The 22,179-nt window shown below is 51.2% G+C and overlaps 1 protein-coding gene across 1 annotated transcript in view; it reads right to left on the minus strand.

Moving 5' to 3' along the window:
* The window catches only part of NUP160 (nucleoporin 160), a 53,275-nt gene extending 31,795 nt beyond the window's left edge, over window positions 1-21,480 (minus strand). The window contains exons 1-14 of the mRNA XM_075928872.2: window positions 21,323-21,480; window positions 20,503-20,611; window positions 19,833-20,043; window positions 17,171-17,393; window positions 16,749-16,827; window positions 13,513-13,627; window positions 11,728-11,886; window positions 9,769-9,846; window positions 9,416-9,513; window positions 8,252-8,336; window positions 7,226-7,294; window positions 5,411-5,494; window positions 2,737-2,907; window positions 2,485-2,584 (exon numbers count right to left, since the gene is read on the minus strand). Coding sequence (XP_075784987.1) covers window positions 2,485-2,584; window positions 2,737-2,907; window positions 5,411-5,494; window positions 7,226-7,294; window positions 8,252-8,336; window positions 9,416-9,513; window positions 9,769-9,846; window positions 11,728-11,886; window positions 13,513-13,627; window positions 16,749-16,827; window positions 17,171-17,393; window positions 19,833-20,043; window positions 20,503-20,611; window positions 21,323-21,419 — 1,678 coding nt within the window. The 5' untranslated portion in view covers window positions 21,420-21,480. The remainder of the gene's footprint in view (window positions 1-2,484; window positions 2,585-2,736; window positions 2,908-5,410; window positions 5,495-7,225; window positions 7,295-8,251; window positions 8,337-9,415; window positions 9,514-9,768; window positions 9,847-11,727; window positions 11,887-13,512; window positions 13,628-16,748; window positions 16,828-17,170; window positions 17,394-19,832; window positions 20,044-20,502; window positions 20,612-21,322) is intronic.
* Window positions 21,481-22,179: the final 699 nt, after the last annotated feature.

The following is a 22,179-nucleotide window of genomic DNA, read 5'->3' on the forward strand; positions in this document are numbered from 1 at the left end:
GAGGAGCTGAAGGTGGTAAGATTTCAGCGCCGCTTGGTTTCCCTTCAAGCTGCTCCAGTTAAAGGAGCTGGATGAAAATCAACTGAAGAAGCAGGGAAACTGTGCCTAGAAAATAAAACTCACAGCCAGGCTTGGCCTGTCATGCGTTGGCTCCGTCTATGCAGAACAAGAATTCAGTTGCACACTGCATCTGAAAGCAGTTTCTTTCTTTTGTACTATCTCCCTGGTGCCCATCCACCAACACAATGCATCCAAAGTCCCAGCAGCTGGTAAGGACCAGAGATAGCCCACCCACAGCCCAGTGGTGTCTCGCATATCAAGCGCAACCCTGCAGGCTCTAATCCATGTATTTTTAAAAACTCTAAACTAAGGAACAGCCATTTCTAATCCAGGCCCATAACACCTCCCCTGGCCCACCTGTCTGCTCTTGGAAGTCTTATGGTATCTTCCAATAGGAAACACTTATCGTATAGCAATCATTTGCCATAGGTGAACCCGCAAGAAGGTTTCGGTTATAAACAACCACTGTTGCACTTAAAAGCTTTCAGGGGGAAAAAAATCACTGCTATAGACAAAACTTTTGTCCCTGATCTGTGTCCTAAAGGCGATTTCAAATATTTCAACAAAAATCTAACTGGAGCGGTTTGAAACAAGCAAGGGGTAAGGCTGCTAGGGCAAGGGGATTTCCTTGGATTTCTTGAGCTTCCAGCTCTGCTTCTCTGAATGCAATGAAGCTTAGAGTCCGGGAACTCTGAATATGGATGGCAGGCAAAAGAACTTCAATCCAAGGCAAGGGGATACGGATCGGTGCTAAGACTTCCCTGTTAATCACAAGCAGTCGGCATACGCCAAGTGAACGCAGAGCTGGAACTTCAGCTCAGCCAGACTGCACCTCACAGAGTATTTTCTATTCCTACTTTGTTGTGAAATGCACAGCCCAACGTATTCCAAGCCGCATGCAGGGCAAGCAGCTGCCAAGATCATATTACAATCAGAACAACAGATTTTACATCCCATAACTTTCAGGGGTTATAGAGCTGAAACCTGAACATTACACAGGCACCCTTTCAATGTACGTGCATGTAACACAACAAAGCCACGTTAAAGGAAATTAAGCCTCCAACATCAGGCGAGGGCAGAACAAAGAAGGCTCAAGTGGGTGGGGAGTAAAAGTCCATTCTGACCTGTGACCCCTGCACATCCACGAGAGCTCATGAAAGAAGGGAAAACGAAGAGCTTGGCAGAGGAGTACAAACTAGACCGTTTTAAGTTGACTTTTGGGGAGCAGGGGTCTTTCAAGGCCCGTGGCGGGGTTACAAAATTGCTGAGCCCAAGGCCAAGATGATGATAATAGAAGGAAGAAGTGATCATGTTTTGATGGGGTATTTTTAACAGGACAAAGCTGCCATCTTTTCCTGGGCATCACTTGGCAACTTGCCGGGAAAGGAGAGGTGCAGAGGACAGGGCATGGTGGTCTTAATCACGGCTGCCACCACACCCACCCACGAACCTAGCACGGTGCCCTTAAGCCTCCCTTGCTCTAATCCTAGAAGAGAGGTGGACAAGATAAGCCACTGGATGCAGCCCAGCAGGAGCCTCAGCCCCGCCCACCGCTCAGAGCAGCCGGCTGCAGGAGCCATGTGCCCAAGCACCACTGCAAACCAGGGGATGTTAAGGGGTCAGGGGAGAGGCTTTGTGTGCTCCCCGCCCCCAGCACAACCTCACAGTTCCCACTGGCCCTAAGCTACAGCCCAAAGCCCTGCCCCAGGTCTCAATACCTTCCAGACCCGGCACCCCATCTTCCACCTCTCCTCCTGGTCAGAATCCCTTCTTGCACCCAGACCCCCCGTCCCCGGTCACAACCCCCTCCCTCCACCCAAACTCCCTCCCCGCACTCCAATCTCTTACCCCAAGCTTCCTTCTGCACCCAACTGCCATCCCAGACCCCACCCCACCTCCATTAATATCATGGAAGAATACAGCCCTGGACCACTTGCCAAATTCTTGGAGTGCTCTCCCCATCAAAAATTATTGCTTGCCCCTGTCCTAGAAGCACCCAACTAGACCAGGCTAAAGAGAGGGACCCAGATGATGTCTCCATCTGGTTAAGCTGAACCCCGACCACACCCGGGATGGGAATGCAACGTTCCTGCTATCAGTGTTCAAAGCCACTGCATCCCCTGAAATAGCAAAGCAAGTGCCCATCACTGGCTCCCTTATGCTCTGCCTGGTTATAACGCCACTCTGATTTCCTGGAAGTCAGTCACCGAGCATACGTGCTTTTCAAGTCTCCAGGCTTCTCCAAAAGGGAATCTAGACACAGGCTAAGCGGGGGACGTTTCAACCCAGACAGCCTCAGACACTTCTGGGCACATAGAGAGGATTAACACGGAAACTAGTACGCCCTTAATGCCAGAGCTCGTGACACAAAGGCTGCAGTTTCCTCTACAGTGGAACGGCTTCTCCAACCTCCCTCCCCTTTACCATCAGAGATGGTGCTGTCCTCCTCAGCGAACAGGTGCTCATCCGGCAAGAGATACAGATGATCCACCAGGGAACAGGGCACAAGGAAAGACAGGAATCCCTGGGGAAGTGAAAGATACACACGTCGTTTAAGGCGCAGTGAGGAAAATGCCCGGCCTCCCCTAAGGAACACCAATGGTGACTCACTACATTCAGACCACACCAACTCCAGGTCTCTGCAGCATAAAGCAGCTGCGGCGTTTTACATCTCACCTTTTTTAGCAGGCACACCATGCTGGTGTACGGATTCAGGTGGAGGGCAAGAGGGCGCGAAAGTGCTTCTTGGTACTGAAGGCAGCAGGCATAGAACTTGGACCAGAACTCAACCTGCAACTGTCGAAACTCTTCCTGGGAGAATTCGTACTCGGTCACGCTGCCCTGGAGCTGGCGAGAACATGGCAGAATGTCAGGCCAGCGTTGGACTCTCCAAGGCCAGCAATTCAGCACTAAAATGAGATTTTACAGCTTGGCCCCCAACTGAAGGAGGGTAACATTTTTTTGTGGCTGGTACATTCAACTTACAGGAGTCATAGGAAGGGCAGCACTGCACAGCCAGGCACTCAGACCTCGGGAAATGGCAGAGACAGCTACGCATGGAGCTCTGATCCTCTTCCCTTGGGAGTGTCTATGGCCCATCTATAGTAACTATCTATTGCCAGCTAATCACACGACTGCATATTCTGAAAATGCCATATCAATCTCTTCTGCGCTTTTAGATTATAGATATGTTGTAGGGACATAAGGGGCTACTCGGCTACCCGATAAACATAAGCTTATCGGGCAGTCAAGCAGTGTCTCAACTAGTCACACTCCCCACCCCTCTATCAGAGAGAGGCAGCAAGGTGGGGGAGAGAGTGGGAGTCGGTGCTGGGGAAAGCCAGCTTAAAAGCTGGCTCCCCCCCATCCCATCTCAGCAGAAGAGGACAAGGGAGGCAGAGGCACAGCGTGGAAACAACGCAAGCTGTGACCGAAGCAGTCCCCACATGCGTTGGGTTCCAACTGCGGCGTTTCAGCCTTTGAAATGTAGCCAGAGCCCTCCATACTTGCCCCGTGTTCCCCGCTGCTCTTAAAAGGCTGAGGCACAGCCAGGATAGTAAGCATCCCCCTCCCTCTTATCGAGAAACTGATGGAAATTCCATCGAAATTTAACATACCTAATATGTTGCACCCTCTACTACTGAGTATCATGAACTCTGAGCCAGACAAGTGTCTGAGACCCAACACACAGGGCATCAGTTCCTTAAGGGTAAAAATCTCTACAAATTCATAGTGAGTTCGCAGACCACCTTTGCACTGAGACCCAGGGACACACAGTGAAACAGAGAGCGTCGTTTAGCTAGTCAAGGAGTGGAGAATCTTTTTAGGGTTGGGGGCCACTGACCCACAGAAAAATCAGTCCAGGACCTCACACAAGTGAGAAGCAAAAAAAGCCCAACCCAAACCAAAAACAAACAAAAAAAAATCACACTGATGTGGTCCCCAACTAAGGAGAAAAGAAAAGAGGGAGACACTCACATCACTCATGCAACTCGGGGCACCGGGATTCCCCTTGTGCTACAGCCCCATGGGGGGGGAGGAGGGCAGGAGAGGCGCTGAGGTTCTGGGCTTCTTCCCAGGACTAGATTAACTCTTCTGGGGGCCCAGGACTACTAGATTTTGTGGGGCATCTCTAGGCTCCGGAGTGGGGCCAAAAATGGGGGGGAGGTTCAGTGTGTGGGAGGGGGCTGCCAGGAGTGGGGTAGGAACGTGGGGTCCGGGCAGGAGGAAGGTGCAAAAGCGGGCTGGGGTGGGGTGGAGTATCTGGGATGGAAGGGGGAGGAGGAGGCAGGAGACTCGCACAGTTCCCGTTTGGTGGGAGGGCACAGGTGGCTCTGCATCACCCCCCCCTTGCAGGTACTGCCCCCCGACACTCCCATGGGCCACGACTCCCAACCAACGGGCACAACAGGGGTGGAACCTGCAGGCAAGTGCAGGGACAGAGTTTCCCTACGTTACCTTCCCTGCACCAGCCGCGGAGGGAGAGGGAAAGCAGTGTGCAGAGCCACTTCCTCCCCCCGGCCATGCAGGGCTTTGCCTCCCCTGGCTATGTGGAGGGTTGTGGGGGAGCTGAGACTCACTGTGGGGCTGGAGTGCCAGTGCCAGCTTGCCCCACTGCAGAAAGGAAGCCTTGTGCCTCGCCAGAGGCTGGATCAGGGCAAGCCAGGGCCAGATCCAACCCGTGGGCCATAGTCTAGCTCAGGGATGGGAACCTGTTTAAAAAGCCAATTTCCAATAAGCGCCTTTCCGCCCAGCTGCACTGGCTATAGAAAGCAGAGCAGTTCTACTGCCGTTTTGTCGTCTCCCTGCTGATGCTTAAGGGTCTTCCACCAAAGGAAAGATGACAAGCTCTAGAAGAGCAGCAAATGGACTTGTCTGTCCCCACCCCGTGTGCCTGCTGGTCTCCCCTTCAGCAGCAGCACTGAGACCCCTCCCCCCGCCAACATCTACACCCCTCTCTGAGGTGCGTGGAGTCGTGGTGACATGCCCACTCCTGCGGCCCCCACACCTCCAGGGCTCTCGTTGCTGCGGCATGGAGAAAACATGCAGGCCAATGCCATGCACACGACAGGAACGGAAACTGACCAAAACCCAGCACCGCTGTCTTTATGCCAAGTGCTCACTGAGCTGCAATGAAAACAGACGCCAAACAGAAAGGAAGGGCAACTCACTGTGGCACACGCATCAAAAAGAGCCCAGGATGGTGGCAGAGGGGGGAGAGAGAGTGTGAGAATGCCTGTGTGTCTGTGCATGCCACGAGCCATCTGTGGATTTCGCTTTTAACTCTACATAAGGCACCAAGATACCACAGTGATGGGTGTCGTCATAAAAACCTCAGTGGAAACCTCACCTCATTTTCCACAGCTAAGGTCACCTCTTTTTTCAACTCATCCCAGGTCAGATCCATGATTCTCTCTCCTCCTTGGGAGAAGATCTGGAAAAACATTACAAACATTTCTGTTTTGAAGCAGCAGACTTGCCACGAGCCCACGTAAGGGGCAGCAGGGCGGGAAGGTGGGAACAGGTGAGTTACATCCCTCGCTGCAGAGAACCAGCTAGGGACAGGCAGCCCAGTTCCACCAGAGCCAAGCGACGGCTGGCATTACTGCAGGGCTCCGCACTTCACTGCTTAAGGATACCGACTGTGGGCTCACCCCGGCCCTTTGCCCCTACGAGTGAGGGACTGGCTGTAGTGGGGGCTTGGGGACCCACTAGAGGGACTGGCCAGAATAGAGGAAGGGGGCTTCTAGCAGCCTGACCTGCATTAAAATTATGCCCATACGTGATAGGTACAGCAAGGTTTCTGGTGCTAGCCGGTGAGGTCCCTGCTCCCCTGGAGCCGCAGCCCAGCAGGTCTAGCCCAGCAGTCACACTGCTTTAGGAGCAAGCCCAGTGACCAGCTCCCCCTGCCCTGCCCAAAGGGAGCCCCGGGTGGCGTTCTTGGAGCAGGCAAGGTGCGCACCAGGGGCCTGACTATCCACTGTCCCACCAGTGAGTGCAAGGGCATCACACCAGCGTAGCACTGGGGAGAACCGGACACAGCACTGCCCGCCAGTTTCTCCATCAGAATCACAGAGCAGCAGCATTGCCTTCCCTTCAACCCCTCGCCCTGCCTCCTCCTGCACTCTCCAGTCTGCCAGCTCTCCCTGCTGCCCAAACCTTCCCCTCCTCCCTCAGCTCCGGGGTTAACCCCCTCACGCCTGCACCATGCGATGCCCGCTCCTCCAAGGGCAGCCTGGCTCACACCTAGTACTCACCGCCCCACTCCTGATCCTACGCCACAAACTTCAGCAGCAAATCCTCAGCCCAGAAGATCTTCTGCAGAGGGTCTAGACTCCTCAGGCGCCTTTGCTATCTTGTCCACACCCCGAACTCCCCCTGAGGCAGGTGAGCTATTTGATCCCTCTGGCTCCTTCCTCCCCTTTCCACACCAGCGAAGATTAGGTGTAGCATGATCTTCCGCTACCCCATTCTCTCTCTCCATCTTCTGCTGCACCCTAGGTCCTGCCCGGAAACCTCCTGCCTGCTCAATCCCACTCTGCTATTGTCCCCTGGCACTATGGCCCCCTCCCATGCCTTCTCCCCACGTACCCCCAAAGGTCCCCATCCATAGAGCCCTAGCCCCGACCATTTGCCTGCCCCTACCTGGCTGGGCAGGCTGCACCCAGCCACTGTGTAACACCCTAATCGCACACTGTTCTTCAGCCAGCAGGCCCAGCCACCAGCCTTCCCCCTCCCTCTCCCCAGTTCAGCACCCTGGGGACTTTTTACTGCTAGAGCCCTCTTCCTCCTGCCCCTCCCTGGACCTTGCACGGTTACGTGCCTGGAGAACTAAGTGCCTCAGGGCAGGGAGGTTTCACTTTCCTGTAGTGCCTCAAGCACAGGAGGACACAGTGCAACCACAGAAATGTGCCTTCTGTAGACCTGGATGTTCTCCTGTAACGAGCCCTTGCCAGTTCAGGGGAAGCGGGAGCTCTGCCTCCCTTCCCAGCCCATGTTAGACGTGTTTAATGGCTGCTCTAACGTATGGGGGCTGGTTTCTGTGGGATCTTATTCCAATGGAAGGCAGCAGATCAGCAGAGAGCCCAGCTCCTACAGCAGCCAGTGGCGGCTTTGCGCACAGCGTGGCTGGAACCGAGGGAGCACAAGCGGACAGCTTGCTAACCTGGAGAGCTTTGAGTAGAGCAGCGTTTGTGAACCGGCCAGGCATGAAGAGAGACTCCAGATAAGTTTCCTGTGAAAGAACAAAATGGCAGTTCAGGGAAGGGCGCTTATGCAAAACAATGCAGATTCTTCGTTCCAGGCTCCTGAAATTTTGCATCTCTTCTGCAGCAGCCTGCTACCAGGTGGTACCGTGCAGTGCAATGCACCGGCCTCTCGAGGGCTCTGACTATCGGAAACCTGGCACGCCCCCCAAACAAGCTCAGCTACCCCAGAACGCAAGGCAGCCAGACACCCACTGCAGGCCTGCACTCCGCAGCTGACAGCCTGACTGGAGCCTGCAAGGAAGAGCTCTTTCCTGTGTGTCCTTGGTGCCGGTAAACTAAGCAGCTGGGTTTTGTAGCATCCCTTGGAATTCAGCACCCCCCTTCGGGCTGCCATGCCAAATTCCTACTCCACTTCCCATGTGTTCCTGTGCCCCTACAGTCCCATTACTGCTTCTCCTGCCGGTTCGCCTTTCCAAGCCGGAGGAACTCCTCTCCCCTGGCCTTCTCACATCCATTCATGAGCACCATGCTCTGCTCCTGCACTCCATCCCTAGACCATCCAACCGGATCCTCATTCCTGCTCAAGCTGGGAACCCACACTTGCTCCAACCTCTCTCAAATCGGCCTTCACCACCCCTGCCATCAGAAGTAGCCATCCTGTATCATTCTGCCTGCTGAAGTCAAGCCATTTACAAATCTCAGAAGACTTTCTACCGTGCTTATAAACCCTTTCTGCTCCTCCCTACTTACAGGCTGTATGGCCCTTTTAAATGTTTTACACCACCGTGACGTACACTGTCTCTCTTGTGTCATGTCCTTCTGTGACGCACCAAAGATACCGTTTGCATAAAGGACAACGTGCATAAAGTGACACGGATCTGTCCCTAACGGTCTCTCTCCTCCAATCCCTTGCAGCAAAAGATAGAAAGGAAGCTAAGGACACGGTCAAAGTTGCTTCTGGTTGGTATCATTTGTCCACTCACTCTCGGATCCTGGTCATCTCGAATAGTCACTTCTTCTTCCGGCAGAGGCTGCATAAAAACCTGATTCCACTGGCCTGCGATATTTCTGAGGGGAAAAAAAAGAATTTCCATCAGCCATGTCTGTCAGGTGCAATGAAATAACCTCTCTGGTCATCCTAGTATGAGTGAAGTTTAACTACAGCATTTTCATCAGAGAGGCAGATTTTAATTCAGTGCTGGTGAAGATGGGGCACATGCTAGAATACTCTTAACCAAGATGACTAATGACATATGTACAAGTGCAACATCCTTATTTGTTTACTTTCTTCCAGGTCACCCACAAGTACATCTAGCCAGCAGTCCAGACACTTACCCTAAGCCCATCATTGTAATATTAAATTATGTCCTCCTTTTGCTTCACTGGCAAGTATGTATAGCTTAGGGATATAACATTTTAAAAATCCCTCTAACATTGAAATTCTAGTGGCTAGATGGTTCAACGCTGGCTCCCAGGAGTTTAACCGGTAAGGTTAACCAACAAGCTAATGCTGATCGGTTCACCAGTTAAACTCTTACAGCCCTAGTATAGATGGGCTGATTCTGAAACTCTTGCCCACTTAGAATTTATGGCAGATGTATCTGCTAAAGGGGAAGCAGCACAGTTGTACCTCATTTTACTCAGATATTTCTGTCAGTCCAGGGGCCCAGATACAGTGTCTAGTTGCTCACCTCCACAAGGCTAATGAATCAATTAATACCTTTACTCCCTGGTCCTCCAAACAACTACGTGCCCAAGATAAATATGTAAAAGTTTGCAAAAAAGTGTGAGGAGGAAGCTGACAGGGCACAGATGTTGCTTGTAATATTCAAGCCATGTCAGACCCCTGAATTCTTAGCCCTGCTAGCTTGCTATCATAGCTCTAGATGCTACAATAAAACAGGGCTAAAAACATCTAAATAACTTGTTGTGCAAGGAGAAAGGAGTGGACAGACACCAGGCGCCCTGGGATATTAAGGAAATTAGCTAATAAACTATAAACTATTTCTGAAAAACTGAGTTCAAGAGCCTATGAGAGGAAGCAAGTGGAGGCAAGCAAATGTAGGAAAGATTTTAACCCACGGTTCGAATGGCCCTCACAATTACTATCCCACAAGGTTAATCAGGAATGTAAGAGGGAGACTCACTGCTCAAAGTTGATGTATTTCACAATGGTCTGATTCTCATCATCATGCCACAGTGCCCAGATCTCAGCTGGTGTTAAGGCAAAATCAACAAGTGTCTCCTAGGGGAAAAAGATCGCATGGAGACTTGATTAACACATGGGCCTTTCAAGTTGGCATTCAGTGAGTACAAGTGTAGAAGCCAGAGAAACAGGCAATGTTCTTTTGTCATGCTCACAGAGGTAAACCCAGACCTTCTCTGTTCTTACGAAAAGCCCCCAAGCTGGTATCTGATTTACGGATCTGTACTCTTCTTCTGGTGAGACTCTGCTTGCTACTCGCTTTGTCTCCACAAGAAGCATAGCATTAGCACTCACCTGAGAAGTGAATAGGGAGGATATGTGGTCAAGACTGTAGCGGTTACTCTCCGTGCTCACCAGCTGGAAGACACAGAACTGAACACACACAAGGAAAGTCAATGGCTGGAAAAGAGCCAACCTAATTAAAAGAAAGGTGCTATCAAAGTGGCAGTGTCAAATCGTTCTACTCCCGTTCTTATCCCAGGCCCATCATGGTGCTATCCAAGCACCTGATACTGGAGTCCTTTGGAATCTTACAACGGAAAGAACTACACAAGTGCCAAATAGTACAAGGCAGTGCGTACTGCACTGAAACACAATTGCTTCACCCAGAGAAGCTGTGCACGCGCGCACGCACGCAGTGTCAAGTGTCCCACACAGTTCTGAAAGCCCAAGCGCTCAGATTGGATAAGAAAGCCTGATCCATACAATGACTTAGTTCTAAACTATGCAGGGAAGATGTAAACTCTCTGACTCAGGGACCGCCTGTTTGTTCCATGTCCGTAGAGCGCCTAGCACAATGGGGTACTGGGTAGTCCCCCCTGTAAGCTGGGCATGTGTGTAGCTGCTCAGGAGAGATTCCAATGCTGCCCAACTGATTAACGGAGCGCCTCCAGCTAAGTTTTGTTTCTATTGGTGATGCATATTCACATGTGCATTGGCACACACAAAATTATTCACACCTGGATGGAAAAGATTAGAGGAAACATTGGCCCTGGGTCCAGGAGTGAGACTCTTCCATAGAAACGCAAAATATAGCACTCGAGCCAGAAGCTGCCAAAGTTAGTGACACACACAACTAAAGGCATTTGGTAGATGCGTCAAGGGGCCTGCCAATCCATGCTCACTGAAATTACAACAGTGGACGAGTCTGCGATGGAAACATTGAGCACGGAAATACTGTAAAATACGTTCCTGCTTAGTTTCAAATACAGAATGCTAACTCTCACTTTTAGAGCGTTAACAAAAGGAAACTGGTTGACAGACTGCAGATGCATTCTGTATATCTCTGTCCTCTTCATTTCTACTCTAGCAAGATATTTAAAAAAAAATGTTGCATCCCTGTATCATTCATTGTGCACTGAATAAGGCATGGCTCCCACACAGATTATTATATAGGAACCTAGGTAAAGACAATCAAGTCACATACACCCCAAGTTTCCAGAGTTAATGCTGTTTGATCAATTACACTTTTGTTTGCTTTCTTTTACAAACTTTAGGTTTTTCTCCTGGATATTTGGGTGCTGGGAATTTCCTAGATGCCCTTAGTCACAAAGCCCCTCCCCAACCCCACCACGAAACCAGTTTGCCCATCAGCCTTTTATGCACCCCGAGCATAACATTTGCAATGGTGCTTGGCTCTAAGGACTTAATATGCAAAATTCTGCACTCTTTCAGTAGCTAAACATGGAGTGATTACTGCTCACCTAAGCTATGCCTGCCTATGCAGCCCTGATTTACCCAGCTGGAAGGTAGCTTCTTCACACACAGAAGTAGCTCACGAAAACGCTCATCAGGAATGATTTTAAAACCTCCCTAACTAAATCAAAACCAGCCTGTCTGAGATCCTTCACCCCAAGGTTTATCAACACATCAGGTCTCAAATGTCAGCTCCCAACTCACTTCAGAAGTTTAAAAAGCAATGAGAGAATTTGTTAGAAGGGCACCAGCATTCCACTCTACCCAGTCTCAAAAGCAAACCCCTTTTCCTCTTCCTAGTTTCCCAAGCAGCAAACCCAGTGGCAGACCCCAAGCATGGAAAGTTCTAGGGTTAGCAAAGATGCGCAAGTATCTGGCAAAGCGTTTTGCACTGAGAAATGCTACTCGGAAGGCACCATTCCCTGCAGGGGTGTTGGCAGATGCTCTCTGTGCTGTTACATGCCACCACGTGTACAAGCTCAGCAAACTGGGAGCATACCAGTAAATCACCACCCTTGCCTACAATGGCAGATCTTAAAGGCTCAGGCCAACACGTACCTGTCCTCGTTTGGGAGCATGCATGTAAACACCAAGGTAGAGCCCCAGGGACTGCGAATAGGCCAGCCGCAATCGGTGTCCAGTTCCAGCAGCAAGCCGCAGGTCCTTATTCACAGGTACAAACTCCAGCAGGTCGGCTACCATCAGACACATTTGGTCCTGCAGACAAAGACACACAGCACGTCCTGCAGCAGTTCCCAACCCTCTTCCGGACCGCACCGTGTCCTCGACTAGTGCCAGGTCCATTTTCCCCCCCTTCTGTTCCCCTTCCCCCATGCCTGTTTTGCTTTTCATTGCTTTCCTCTGTGTGTGTCATTTCTGAAGCCGGATCTACACTTACCAGGAGAATGATGCTGCAGAGATTGACCTCTCGCAGGCAATAAACAGGTCTAGAAAAGACCTGCTAAAATGACTGCTGATCCCACTCCTGTCAACTCTGCTACTCCACTGGGTCAGGAGGAGTAAGAGGAGTCAATGGGAGAGATTGGGGATGCTGCAGTAAGTCAAATTAAGGTATATCGACTCCAGCTATGCTATTCATGTAGCTGGGGTTGCATACCTTTGTTCGACTTTATCCCCTAGCGTAGACCTGTAGACCCCTGCACAGATACAAAATTTGTATCTGCAAAAATGAGCCATGCATGTCTGCACTGACATCCATGGCTGTAAAGCCAGCACCTGCAGATTTCAGGGCTCTATAGACCTGGCCAACATCAGCCCAGGGGTCAAAGTATCTTCTCACCCCTAGAAGTGCTCTTGGGCATCTTGGTAAGGCAGTGTAGTCAGCTTGCTCGCTTTTTGCCCATAGTTACCAAGACTATGTTTGAAGTCTTCATTTTATCTAGAAAGCATGCAATTTCCCAGTAAAATATCAAAAGGAGTCAAGACTTGTCCCTTTTTTTGTCTTTCCAGAAATCCAGCTACTCCCTGAACCCAAGGCCAGTTCATGGAGTACCAGTTTAGCCAGCTCTCAGAAGCCCGGCTGGATCAACAGCCCATCCTCTGTCTCTCAGCACCCCGGTATCATCCACATGACATGACTAGCCCTGACTCAACTACAGATGCAAGAACATAAGAACGGCCACACTGGGACAGACCAAAGGCCCATCTAGCCCAGTGTCCTGTCTGCTGACAGTGGCCAGTACCAGGTGCCCCAGAGGGAGGGAACAGAACAGGGAATCATCATGTGATCCCTCTCCTGTCATTCATTCCCAGCCCCTGACAGAGGCTAGGGACACCATTCCTGCCCATCCTGACTAATAACCATTTATGGACCTAGCCTCTAAATTTACCTACTTCTTTTTTTGAACCCTGTTAAAGTCCTGGTCTTCACAACATCCTCTGTCAAGGAGTTCCACAGGTTAACTGTGTGCTGCATGAAGAAATACTGCCTTTTGTTTGTTTTAAAAGTGTAACAGCTTAATTGGTTAACTGACAAGCATCAGCTTATTGGTTTCTGTTAGTTACATGCCAGCTCCTGCTCCCGGGGAGCCGGCTGACACCCCATGCTGTGGGCTGTGCCGTATAAAGTTATACTGCAGAGCCCGCAGTGAAACCAGGACCCTGGAAGCAGGGATGACAGCCTGGAGCTCCCAGTACATACCCGTCCCCGGCTGCCAACCCCAAGCCGGCGACATTGCAGGCTCTGCAGTATAACTTTATACTGCACAGCCCATAGTGTGTGGAACCGCTAAGACTTTTAACGGTTACATTTTAACTGATTTTTTACACCCCTAGACTCAACCCCATGTGCAAAGAAAGCCAGAAGTCCCAACACTCACTCACTTTGTAAGACCACATCCGGAGTTTGTGATCCTGGCAGAGTGCGAACAGGAAGGCATCGTGCTCAAGGCAGTGAACGGAGAGGCTGATGGGAAGGTCTGAAGGGGCCTGGTCACCTCTGAAAACACAAGCAATCTTTCAGAACGATTTCATTAAGCGGGGCAGAGGAGGTTGCATCTCTGTGCACATGAAACAGAGTGAGCTGCCTGTCACAAGGGGCTTGCAGCATAACAGGTAAATAATTACTCAGATTCCAAGGTTGGGACCTTTGTGAGCATCTAGTCTGACCTCCCAGACAACGAAGGCCAGAGACTTGTCCTAATGCCTGGAGCAGAGCTTTCAGAAATACATCCAATCTTGATATTAAAAAATGTTGGTAATAGTGAATCCACCACAACCCTTGGTAGGTTGCTCCCATGGTTAATTACTCACATTGTTCAAAATTGACACCCTCTGTCCACCTGAATTTATCTAGAGTCATCTTCCAGTCACTGGGCGGTGTTAGGCCTTTCTCTGACAGAGCAAATAACCCATTACTAAATATTTGTTCCCTACATGGATACTCATTGACTGTGTTCAACTCACCCCTTAAGCTTCTCTTTGTTAAGCTATAGATTGTGCTCCTTGGGTCTGTCACTAGGCCACAGACTTTCTAATCCCTTAAATCATTCTTGGGGCTCTTCTCTGACCCCTCTCCAATTTATCAACATCCGTTTTTGAAGTGTGGGCACCAGATCTGGACAGAGGATTCTAGCAGCCATCACACCAGCACCGAATACAGAGGTAAAAATACCCTCTCTGCTGCTACTCAGGATTCCTGTTTACACCCCCAAGGATCACATTAAGCCTGACAGTTGCACTGAGTGCTCCTGCTCAGCTGATTATCAGTCCCTCCACGAAAATATCTTTTAGTGTCATGGCTTCCCAGGATAGCCTCGCCCGTCCTGTAAGCGTGGCCTGTATTCTTTGTTCCTAGACAGCTACACTTAGCCATATGAAAACGGGTCTTGTCTGCTACCATGAGATCCCGTTTGCTCGGTATCCACGACCTGTCCTTTGGCCTGTCCTCTTCAACTTGTTGTGCCACTTGACAATGGCCAGCGATGGTTTTATATTTCATCGAGTGTTCTGGGGGAAAGCTCAGGAGTGATCCCTGCAGGGCTCCATTAGAAACACTCCCGTTCACTGAGTCCCTGATTTGGAGACCTATCAGCTTTTAATCCGTTTATTTGTGCCATGTTAATTTTATACCATTGTAGTTATTTAATCGTAATGCCCGGCAATGCTGTCAGACTATAGGGAGAGAGGACAAACTGAGGTCTCCAGCAAGTTACTTAGAACACTGATGTTCTTAACACCTCCCTCCTCAAAAAGTCCCCTGAACTATCTGTGCTTGCAGATTACCACTCAGCCTCTAACCAGTCCCCTCCGATGAAGACCACAAGGATGCATGCAGGCTAATTACGCTGCATTTTACTACAACACGTGCTTCAAGAATCCTTGAAATGAGAAAGTTTTACCAGCTGTACTGACATAACCTCCCCTTGTGGGGACACACTTATTCCAACAGAAAAGCAACTTAAACATTTAGCTTAAATTCCTTCCCCAAACAACAAGCTAAACAGAAAAGGGGAACTCATGACAGAATCCTAGAACTGGAAGGGACCTGGAGAGGTCAAGTCCAGTCCCCTGCCCTCACGGCAGGAGCAAGCACTGTCTAGATCACTGACAGGTGTTTATCTAACCTGTTCTTAAATATCTCCAGTGATGGAAATTCCACAACCTCCCTGGGCAATTGATTCCAGTGCTTATGAGAATGTCCTGATAGGGGCTTATGTCAGTATAACAGTATTATTAAACTCACACCTTAGGTTACATCACCCAAGAGCTTTCCCTCAGAGATCATGGATCCACTAATTATGCTTCCTGGCACAGAGACAGCGCTGATGGCAACAGATAAGTCACAAGTTCTTGCTAGTATTTTCAGATCTAACAGATGCCTTTGACTAACAAAAGGTGCGACAGACTGGACAGCGAGGGCTGGCAGGGATGGGTGAGCCACAGACTAGAGCCTTTGTGAGTGACCGCAAAGGACAGAGGCCAGCATGAGAATGCTCACTGTCAGAAAACGGGACACTAGACTAGATGGACCATGGATCTGAGCTAATATGGACAGTCTTCAGTTCTTATGAAAGTCAAGACAGGAGAAAGCATATTGAAGTGGTCAGATCTATGATGGCTCCCTAAATTATGGGAAGCTTTCCCAACAGTAGTCCAAGTAATTTGGGGTTTTACTAGACTTGTCCCTGCTGTCAGATGCCCTTAGAGCAACAATGGCTAGGAACACCTTGTACTGTCTTCAGAACCCACGAGATTTCACTGGTTGTACACAAGTGCGGACCACAGTGATCCATGCATCTGTCACTCTTAGATTTCATAACGTATTTTGCCTGGCCAACTAAGACAGCACAATTGTCATCCTTAATCTGCCCTGGTGGCCAACGCGCTCCTGGATAAAAGTCCACGTGTCAATTACTAAATGTAACGTATTCATGGAGATCTTAGCCGCGCAGAGGGGCAGTCCACTGGATTAAGCCAGCTCCTCACTCCAGGTCCCAACTCTGTCACCATGACTGTGTGACCTACAGCAAGCTCCTAACCCAGGGGTGGGCAATCATTTTTGCGTGGGTTGGGGGTCACTTAATTTTGCAACATGGTCACGGGCTGGCTCCACCCCCTAGAAGGGGCGGGGCTGGGGACTAACCACCCCCCAGAGTTGTCTGGGGCTGCAGGCTTTGAATTAAAAACACAGCAAAGGGTTTGTGGTCCCCCACTTCGCTGCTGGGCAGCTGCTTGGAGTTGCTGCAGCTATTTAAAAGGCTTGTAGCTCCAGCCTCTTCCGGGGTATCATCATGACCACAAGCCAGGAGCCATTTAAATAGGATCCTGCTGCCCAAGCCACTGCATGGAAATTCAGTGGCACAGGCAGCAGGATATAAATAGAAAGCAGCCAGATGCTGTCCAGGGGGGCTGGATCAAAGTGTTAGGAGGGCCAGATCTGGTTCCCAGGCTGAATCTTGCCCAGCTTGTCTTAACCTCTTTTTAAAAGTGTTATTCACATGCTGAGCATTAACCCATCCGGGTGCTTGTCTACCTCTGAATTTCTCTGAATTCACTCCAGGCACTTCCTCGCAGAGGGTTAACAAGGACAGTCCGATTTCCCAGACGATAGCACTAACCTGATAGCAGTCGGCATCCAACCCGTGAGCAAACGCTGCATCACAGAGCTCTGCTTCAGCTCCACTACTGAAACGATCCCTGAAAAAAATAAACAAAATGGCTGAGCAACGTACATCACTCGCTGCATCGACTGGCTTGAATTACCAGGCCTTTAGGCAGGTTGGGTACAGTCGGTGCTCAAGGCAAAGTTGAGCTCAACTGAAGCCCAAAATTGAAATAGGAAAGGAGGCCAGTGGTCAGGGCTGAAATGCACTGACAAAGCCACAAGGATGAGTGGGAAGCTTGGACACAGTATCTGGATTCAGACCAGTATTGATCTAATCATGGTCACCCTTCTGAAACACCAGCATGAAATACAGCTGTCTTTCATGAGCAGAACAACACTACTACACACTTTACATACACACTCCCAAACACTTACCTTGTGCATCGTGAGGAGGCAGCTTGAGGACAAATATTCCTCCTGAAGCAGACGGCAGAGCGAAGAGAGCCTCGCCATCGCTGCTAAGCCAAGCTGCTGAAGCAGTGGAGTTAGAGGCCAGTCCAGGAATGGAGGGGATTATGTGGTAGTTTGAAGGGTCCCTAAAATTAACTTTTCCTATATCTGTAAATACCGACTGCATCTGGCCTTCAGTTATCAGCTCCTGTTAGAGGGAGAAAGAGAGAGAAGAGTGCAGGTCCCAGGAACACAAGAATCGTTACACTAGATATCTAAGAAACCGCCAAAGGAATGACACATGCATAGTCTCCTGGTGTTTACTTACTGAGAAAAGATCTTTTGAGGTCAGTTTCCTGGTCAACTAAATTGGCTTTTTCCCTGATTTTTAACTGGCAAGGGTGTGACCACTTAAGAGCAGATCTCAAAGTGTAAGAGGGTTAGAGAACCATGATTCACTTGCAGACCTACCTGCCTCCCAGAGATATGCCAGGAGCCTGAGAACACCACCACATTCCTGCACACGATTTGCATCCCACAGAATAACTGGAGGGTTGCACACTTCATGGCGTATGTAGGCCAAGCTGTACACCCAGCTGGACCCTTCACCCTCACTATGGCCATGCCTAACTGGGAGGGCCTGTCCATGGACAAAGTTGGCAGGTGAGGAACTTACTAAATCAAACCCAAACCTCAACCTTAACTCTGGAGTCACACACACCCCTGTATTCAGAGGGGCTCTGCTCCACTGCCACAGGCCTGTGAAGTCACTGCTTTACCTCTGCATCACGAGTGATCAAACGGGAATTTTAGTGATACTGAGCTTTTCCAGTTTTCTATTTTCACCAAAAAATAAGGTTCTGTCCCTTGGTGTCTAACACTCCCCAAAATGATGAGATTGAACAGATGCTGTTTACAAAAAATGATCAATTTCACACTGAAATAAAGTAGACTTTTTTTTTTTTAAACAGTGAGAGTAATTAATCACTGGAACAACATACAAAGCTTGGATTCTCCATCACTAAGGCCGCAAGTCTGTGACCTCTGCAGCTGGCAGGCACAACTGACCTGAGGGCCACTGGAGCAACTCAAGTGGCCTCAGGACCAGCTGCACCAGCCCACCCCGCCCTGGAGCGCCAGGAGCACCCCAGAGTAGGGATGTTAATTTTAGATTAATTAACTAATCGAATAGTCAATAGGATTTTCATTGACTATTCTATTAGTCTATAAGGGCACCTCCACCTTTGAACTATAGCAAGAACCCTGCTGGGCTCTTGTACATTTCAAAGGCTCAGGCGCTGCAGGGAGCGCAGGGCCAGCAGGCGAGTCCCAGTCCTGCAGAGCTTCCTTTTGAAATGTACAAGAGCCCTACTGGGAAACCCTGCAGGAAGCACTGGGCCAGCTGGCACCTGCTCCCTGTAGGCCTGACCCTTTGAAATGTACAAGAGCGCCCACTGGGGCTCTTGTACATTTCAAAAGCAGAATCTCAGCAGAAGCAGCACGAACGGAGACTGCTTCAGTTCCCACTTGCACCATTTCCCCCTGTGCCTCTACCTTTCCCGCCCTCTGCGGAGGCAGTGTTGGGGGGAACTGGCTTTTAAGCTGGCTTCCCCCCCACTTACTGCCTCTCTCTGAGAGGCAGCGGGGGGACGGGGAGAGGAGTGACTAGCTGCATCACTAGTCGACTAGTTGCTTACATCCCTACCCCAGAGGCCCTCCTCGCTCTCCAAACACCACTGGGAGCCCCAGAGGCCACCGCTCCAGAGCAGCAGCTGCACCCTCAAACTTCTCCTCAAAACACCCAAGATTTAGTCAGAGGTATATAGCATAAGTCATTGACTGGTCACGGGGGCTGTGAATTTTTGTTTATTACCCATCCCTAGACCATGACTTTTACTAAAATTACCCATAACTAAACTCTAGCTTTACAGATCACACACAATTTTTAAATCCAGATTGGATGCATTGTCTCTCAAAGCTCTGCTCTAGGAATTATTTTGGAATATGTTATTGTTCTAGTTCTCTGTCCTGTGTTATCTAGGAGGTCAGACGAGATGACCAAGATGATTTGGAATCATTTAGTTTGGGAACTAAGAATGCGTGTCATATTTCTACAGGCGTCCCAGCAGAAACACATGGGAATCACAGTTGCACAAATGACTATTTACATGAAGCGTTTGTGATAGAGACCCCTCTGAGCTTGCACTCCTACTCTACATTTCTTGAAATGGTAATGGCCAAAGATTTTAAGCAATTTAGGTCCCCATGTTTAAGTTCCCATGGATTTGGGTGCCTAACTCCCTAAAATCCTTTGAAAGTCTTAACCTTTGTATTCAAAAAGCATATTAGCACAGGCATGTATTTCACACGTACATGCAATATCCAGAGTGGTATCTGCACTACTATTTCAGCCAGTTTGTACGCTAAAAATGCTCCAGGGTTTTTAAAAATACAAGAAAGTGCTCAGTAGAAAAACTACAGCTTTCAGATCACTTTCCATCAAAGTTCATTCCAACAACCCAGGCCAGAGCTTCGTTCATGCCAAGACCAATAATTGATTCTAAAAGTTTTCAGTTTGTTTCGAGAAAGTAATTCTAATAAACTATCTCAAAGCAAGCACGCAGTTATTTCCACCTCGACTACTTACACTCCTGTACATGCGAGCAGGGTGCGGCAGGACCAGACGGTGCACAGTCTGATTGGTCACAATCAAGATGACGACGAGGTTCTGCGTTTCACACACATGCACCCCTCCAGGTAAGAGGCTGCAGTTCTGGATTTTGAGCCGAATGGCATTATTCAGGAGATTTATATCCAGCGATTCCTCTACCAGCTCCAAAGTATCTCCGGAAGCAGTCCTGAAAACAGGAAAAAGCTTTTTATCTTCATGATTACAAAGCCTTTAGACTTACAGGGCAGGTCTACACTTAGAACACTGGAGCAGCATCGCTGCAACACTTTCCCAGCAAGAGGGCTTCTCCAACTGGTGGACGTAGTGCTGTCTAAACTAGGGGTTAGATCAGTTTAACTGTATTGCTTGGAGATATGGATTTGTCAACTCTTTCTGTATGACACAGTTACACTGACCTAATTTCCTCACATCAACCTAGCCACAGACTCTGCTTATTCCCACTGATTTCTCAGGACCTCCATGCAAAAGCTCAACCCATTCAGCAAAGCAGTTGAGCATGTGCTCAAATTAGGGATGACAACACGTAGCCTGGGCCTCTCAGTTAATCTTGTAGACTACAGGCAATCCCCCCCCTGCCCCTTGCTGCCTCTGATTCGGATACCCATGTAGTCTCCCCACCATTTACCAATGAATAAAGCGGTTCCGGGTGACTGACACCAGCTGGGCGCTCTCCTGGTAGCAGAACCCACCGGCGCTGTCTGCATAGCGCCCAGCTCCGGAGCCTGCACTGACACCTGTGGGGGGGGAGGGAGAGAAGGGTCAGTGTAAGCAGGGTGGGAGAGTGCAACACTCAGGGGCAGAGGGGGGGTGTCACGAGAGCTGGGGGGGCAGGCAAAGAGGCAGAGTGAGGGTGTCTGAGGAGCGGGGGGGCTGGTGGGGAGTGCGTTGGGGGGCTGGCGGGGAGTGCGTTGGGGGGGCAGGTTGGGGGGGTGGGGAGTGCGTTGGGGGCAGGTTGGGGAGCTGGTGGGGAGTGCATTGGGGGGCAAGTTGGGGGGCGGGGGCAGGGAGTGCATTGGGGGGCTGGAGGAGGGGAGTGCATTGGGGGGCAGGTTGGGGGGCAGGTGGGGAGTGCGTTGGGGGGGGGGGACTGGAGGGGAGTGCGTTGGGGGGCGGGTTGGGGGGCAGGTGGGGAGTGCGTTGGGGGGTTGGGGGGACTGGAGGGGAGTGCGTTGGGGGGGGGGGCTGGGAGGAGCAGGCTGGGGGGCTGGGATGGGGGCTACTGGGGGGGCAGGAGGTGTCTGGGGCGGGGGGGGGCAGGGAGGAGGCTGCAGGGATGCCCCGGGGCTGGGTCGGGTAGGAGCTGCAGGGGGGGGGGGGGGGGCGGCTAGGCAGGAGATGGGGGGGCGGGGCAGCTGCTTGGGGGCGGGGCCAGGTGCTGGGGGGCGGGGCCAGATGGGGCTGGGGAGCCGATGGGGGGAGGGGGTGTCCCAGGCGGGCCCCGCTACCTGGCGGGCTCAGCGCGAGCTCCCGGACGCGGCGGCGCGGGCCGCGCTCGGCCCCGCTCAGCTCCAGGCAGCTCCGCTCGGCCAGCGCCGCCGCCATCTTCCCTTCCCGCGCGCCGCGCGGCCCCACGGGAAGCCGGGGACGGGACCGAGGCGCAAGGGGCGGGGCCCTCGGCTGAGGCCCCGCCCCTTCCCGGCCCCCTGCGGGAGCCACCCAAGGACTCTTGTGACGTCAGGGGCCGCACCGCGCCACGTGCCTGCAGCGCGCGCCCGGGACTGCCGCGTTCGGCCAAACCCCCCCCCATGTGGCGCGCGAGGACGAGGATTCCCCCTGCCTGGGCGGGCGGCTCGCGCTCATGCGTGCACTGCCCCCCCCCCCCGACCCTTCTGTCTACAGGCACCAGTCGCCCCGGGGGGTGCAAAGTAGCCAAACTTGAGCAAGCCCCCCCCAGGCACCAGCCCTGAGCATCATAGAGCCCCAGCGCGGGGGGGACCTCCAGAGACCACCACGCCCCGTCTAGCTAAGGGGTGGGGAGCTTCTTTTGAGCCAGAGCCACTGAGCCACCGAAAAACCACTCGAGGGCTGCACTGAGGTGGCCCCCGACGGAAGAAGAAAGACCCTCCTCACATTTCCCTCCACACCAGAGCCTAGGGGGGCCCAGCCTAGTAGATTTTGTGTGCTCCAGCCCCACAGTGGGGCAGCGGGTGGGAGGGGGGGACTGGAGCGCCACCACAGGCTCCCTAATGCTGAGGAGGAGCCCCAAGCCTTGGGGCCAGATCCAGGCAAACCGAGGGCCCCATGCAGCCCCTGGACGTTAGGTTCCCCACCCTTGATTTAGCTTCTCCCTGACAGAGCCTCC

This window comes from Pelodiscus sinensis, chromosome 5 (genome assembly GCF_052426305.1).
Source record: "Pelodiscus sinensis isolate ZL-2025 chromosome 5, ASM5242630v1, whole genome shotgun sequence".
NCBI lineage: Eukaryota > Metazoa > Chordata > Testudines > Trionychidae > Pelodiscus > Pelodiscus sinensis.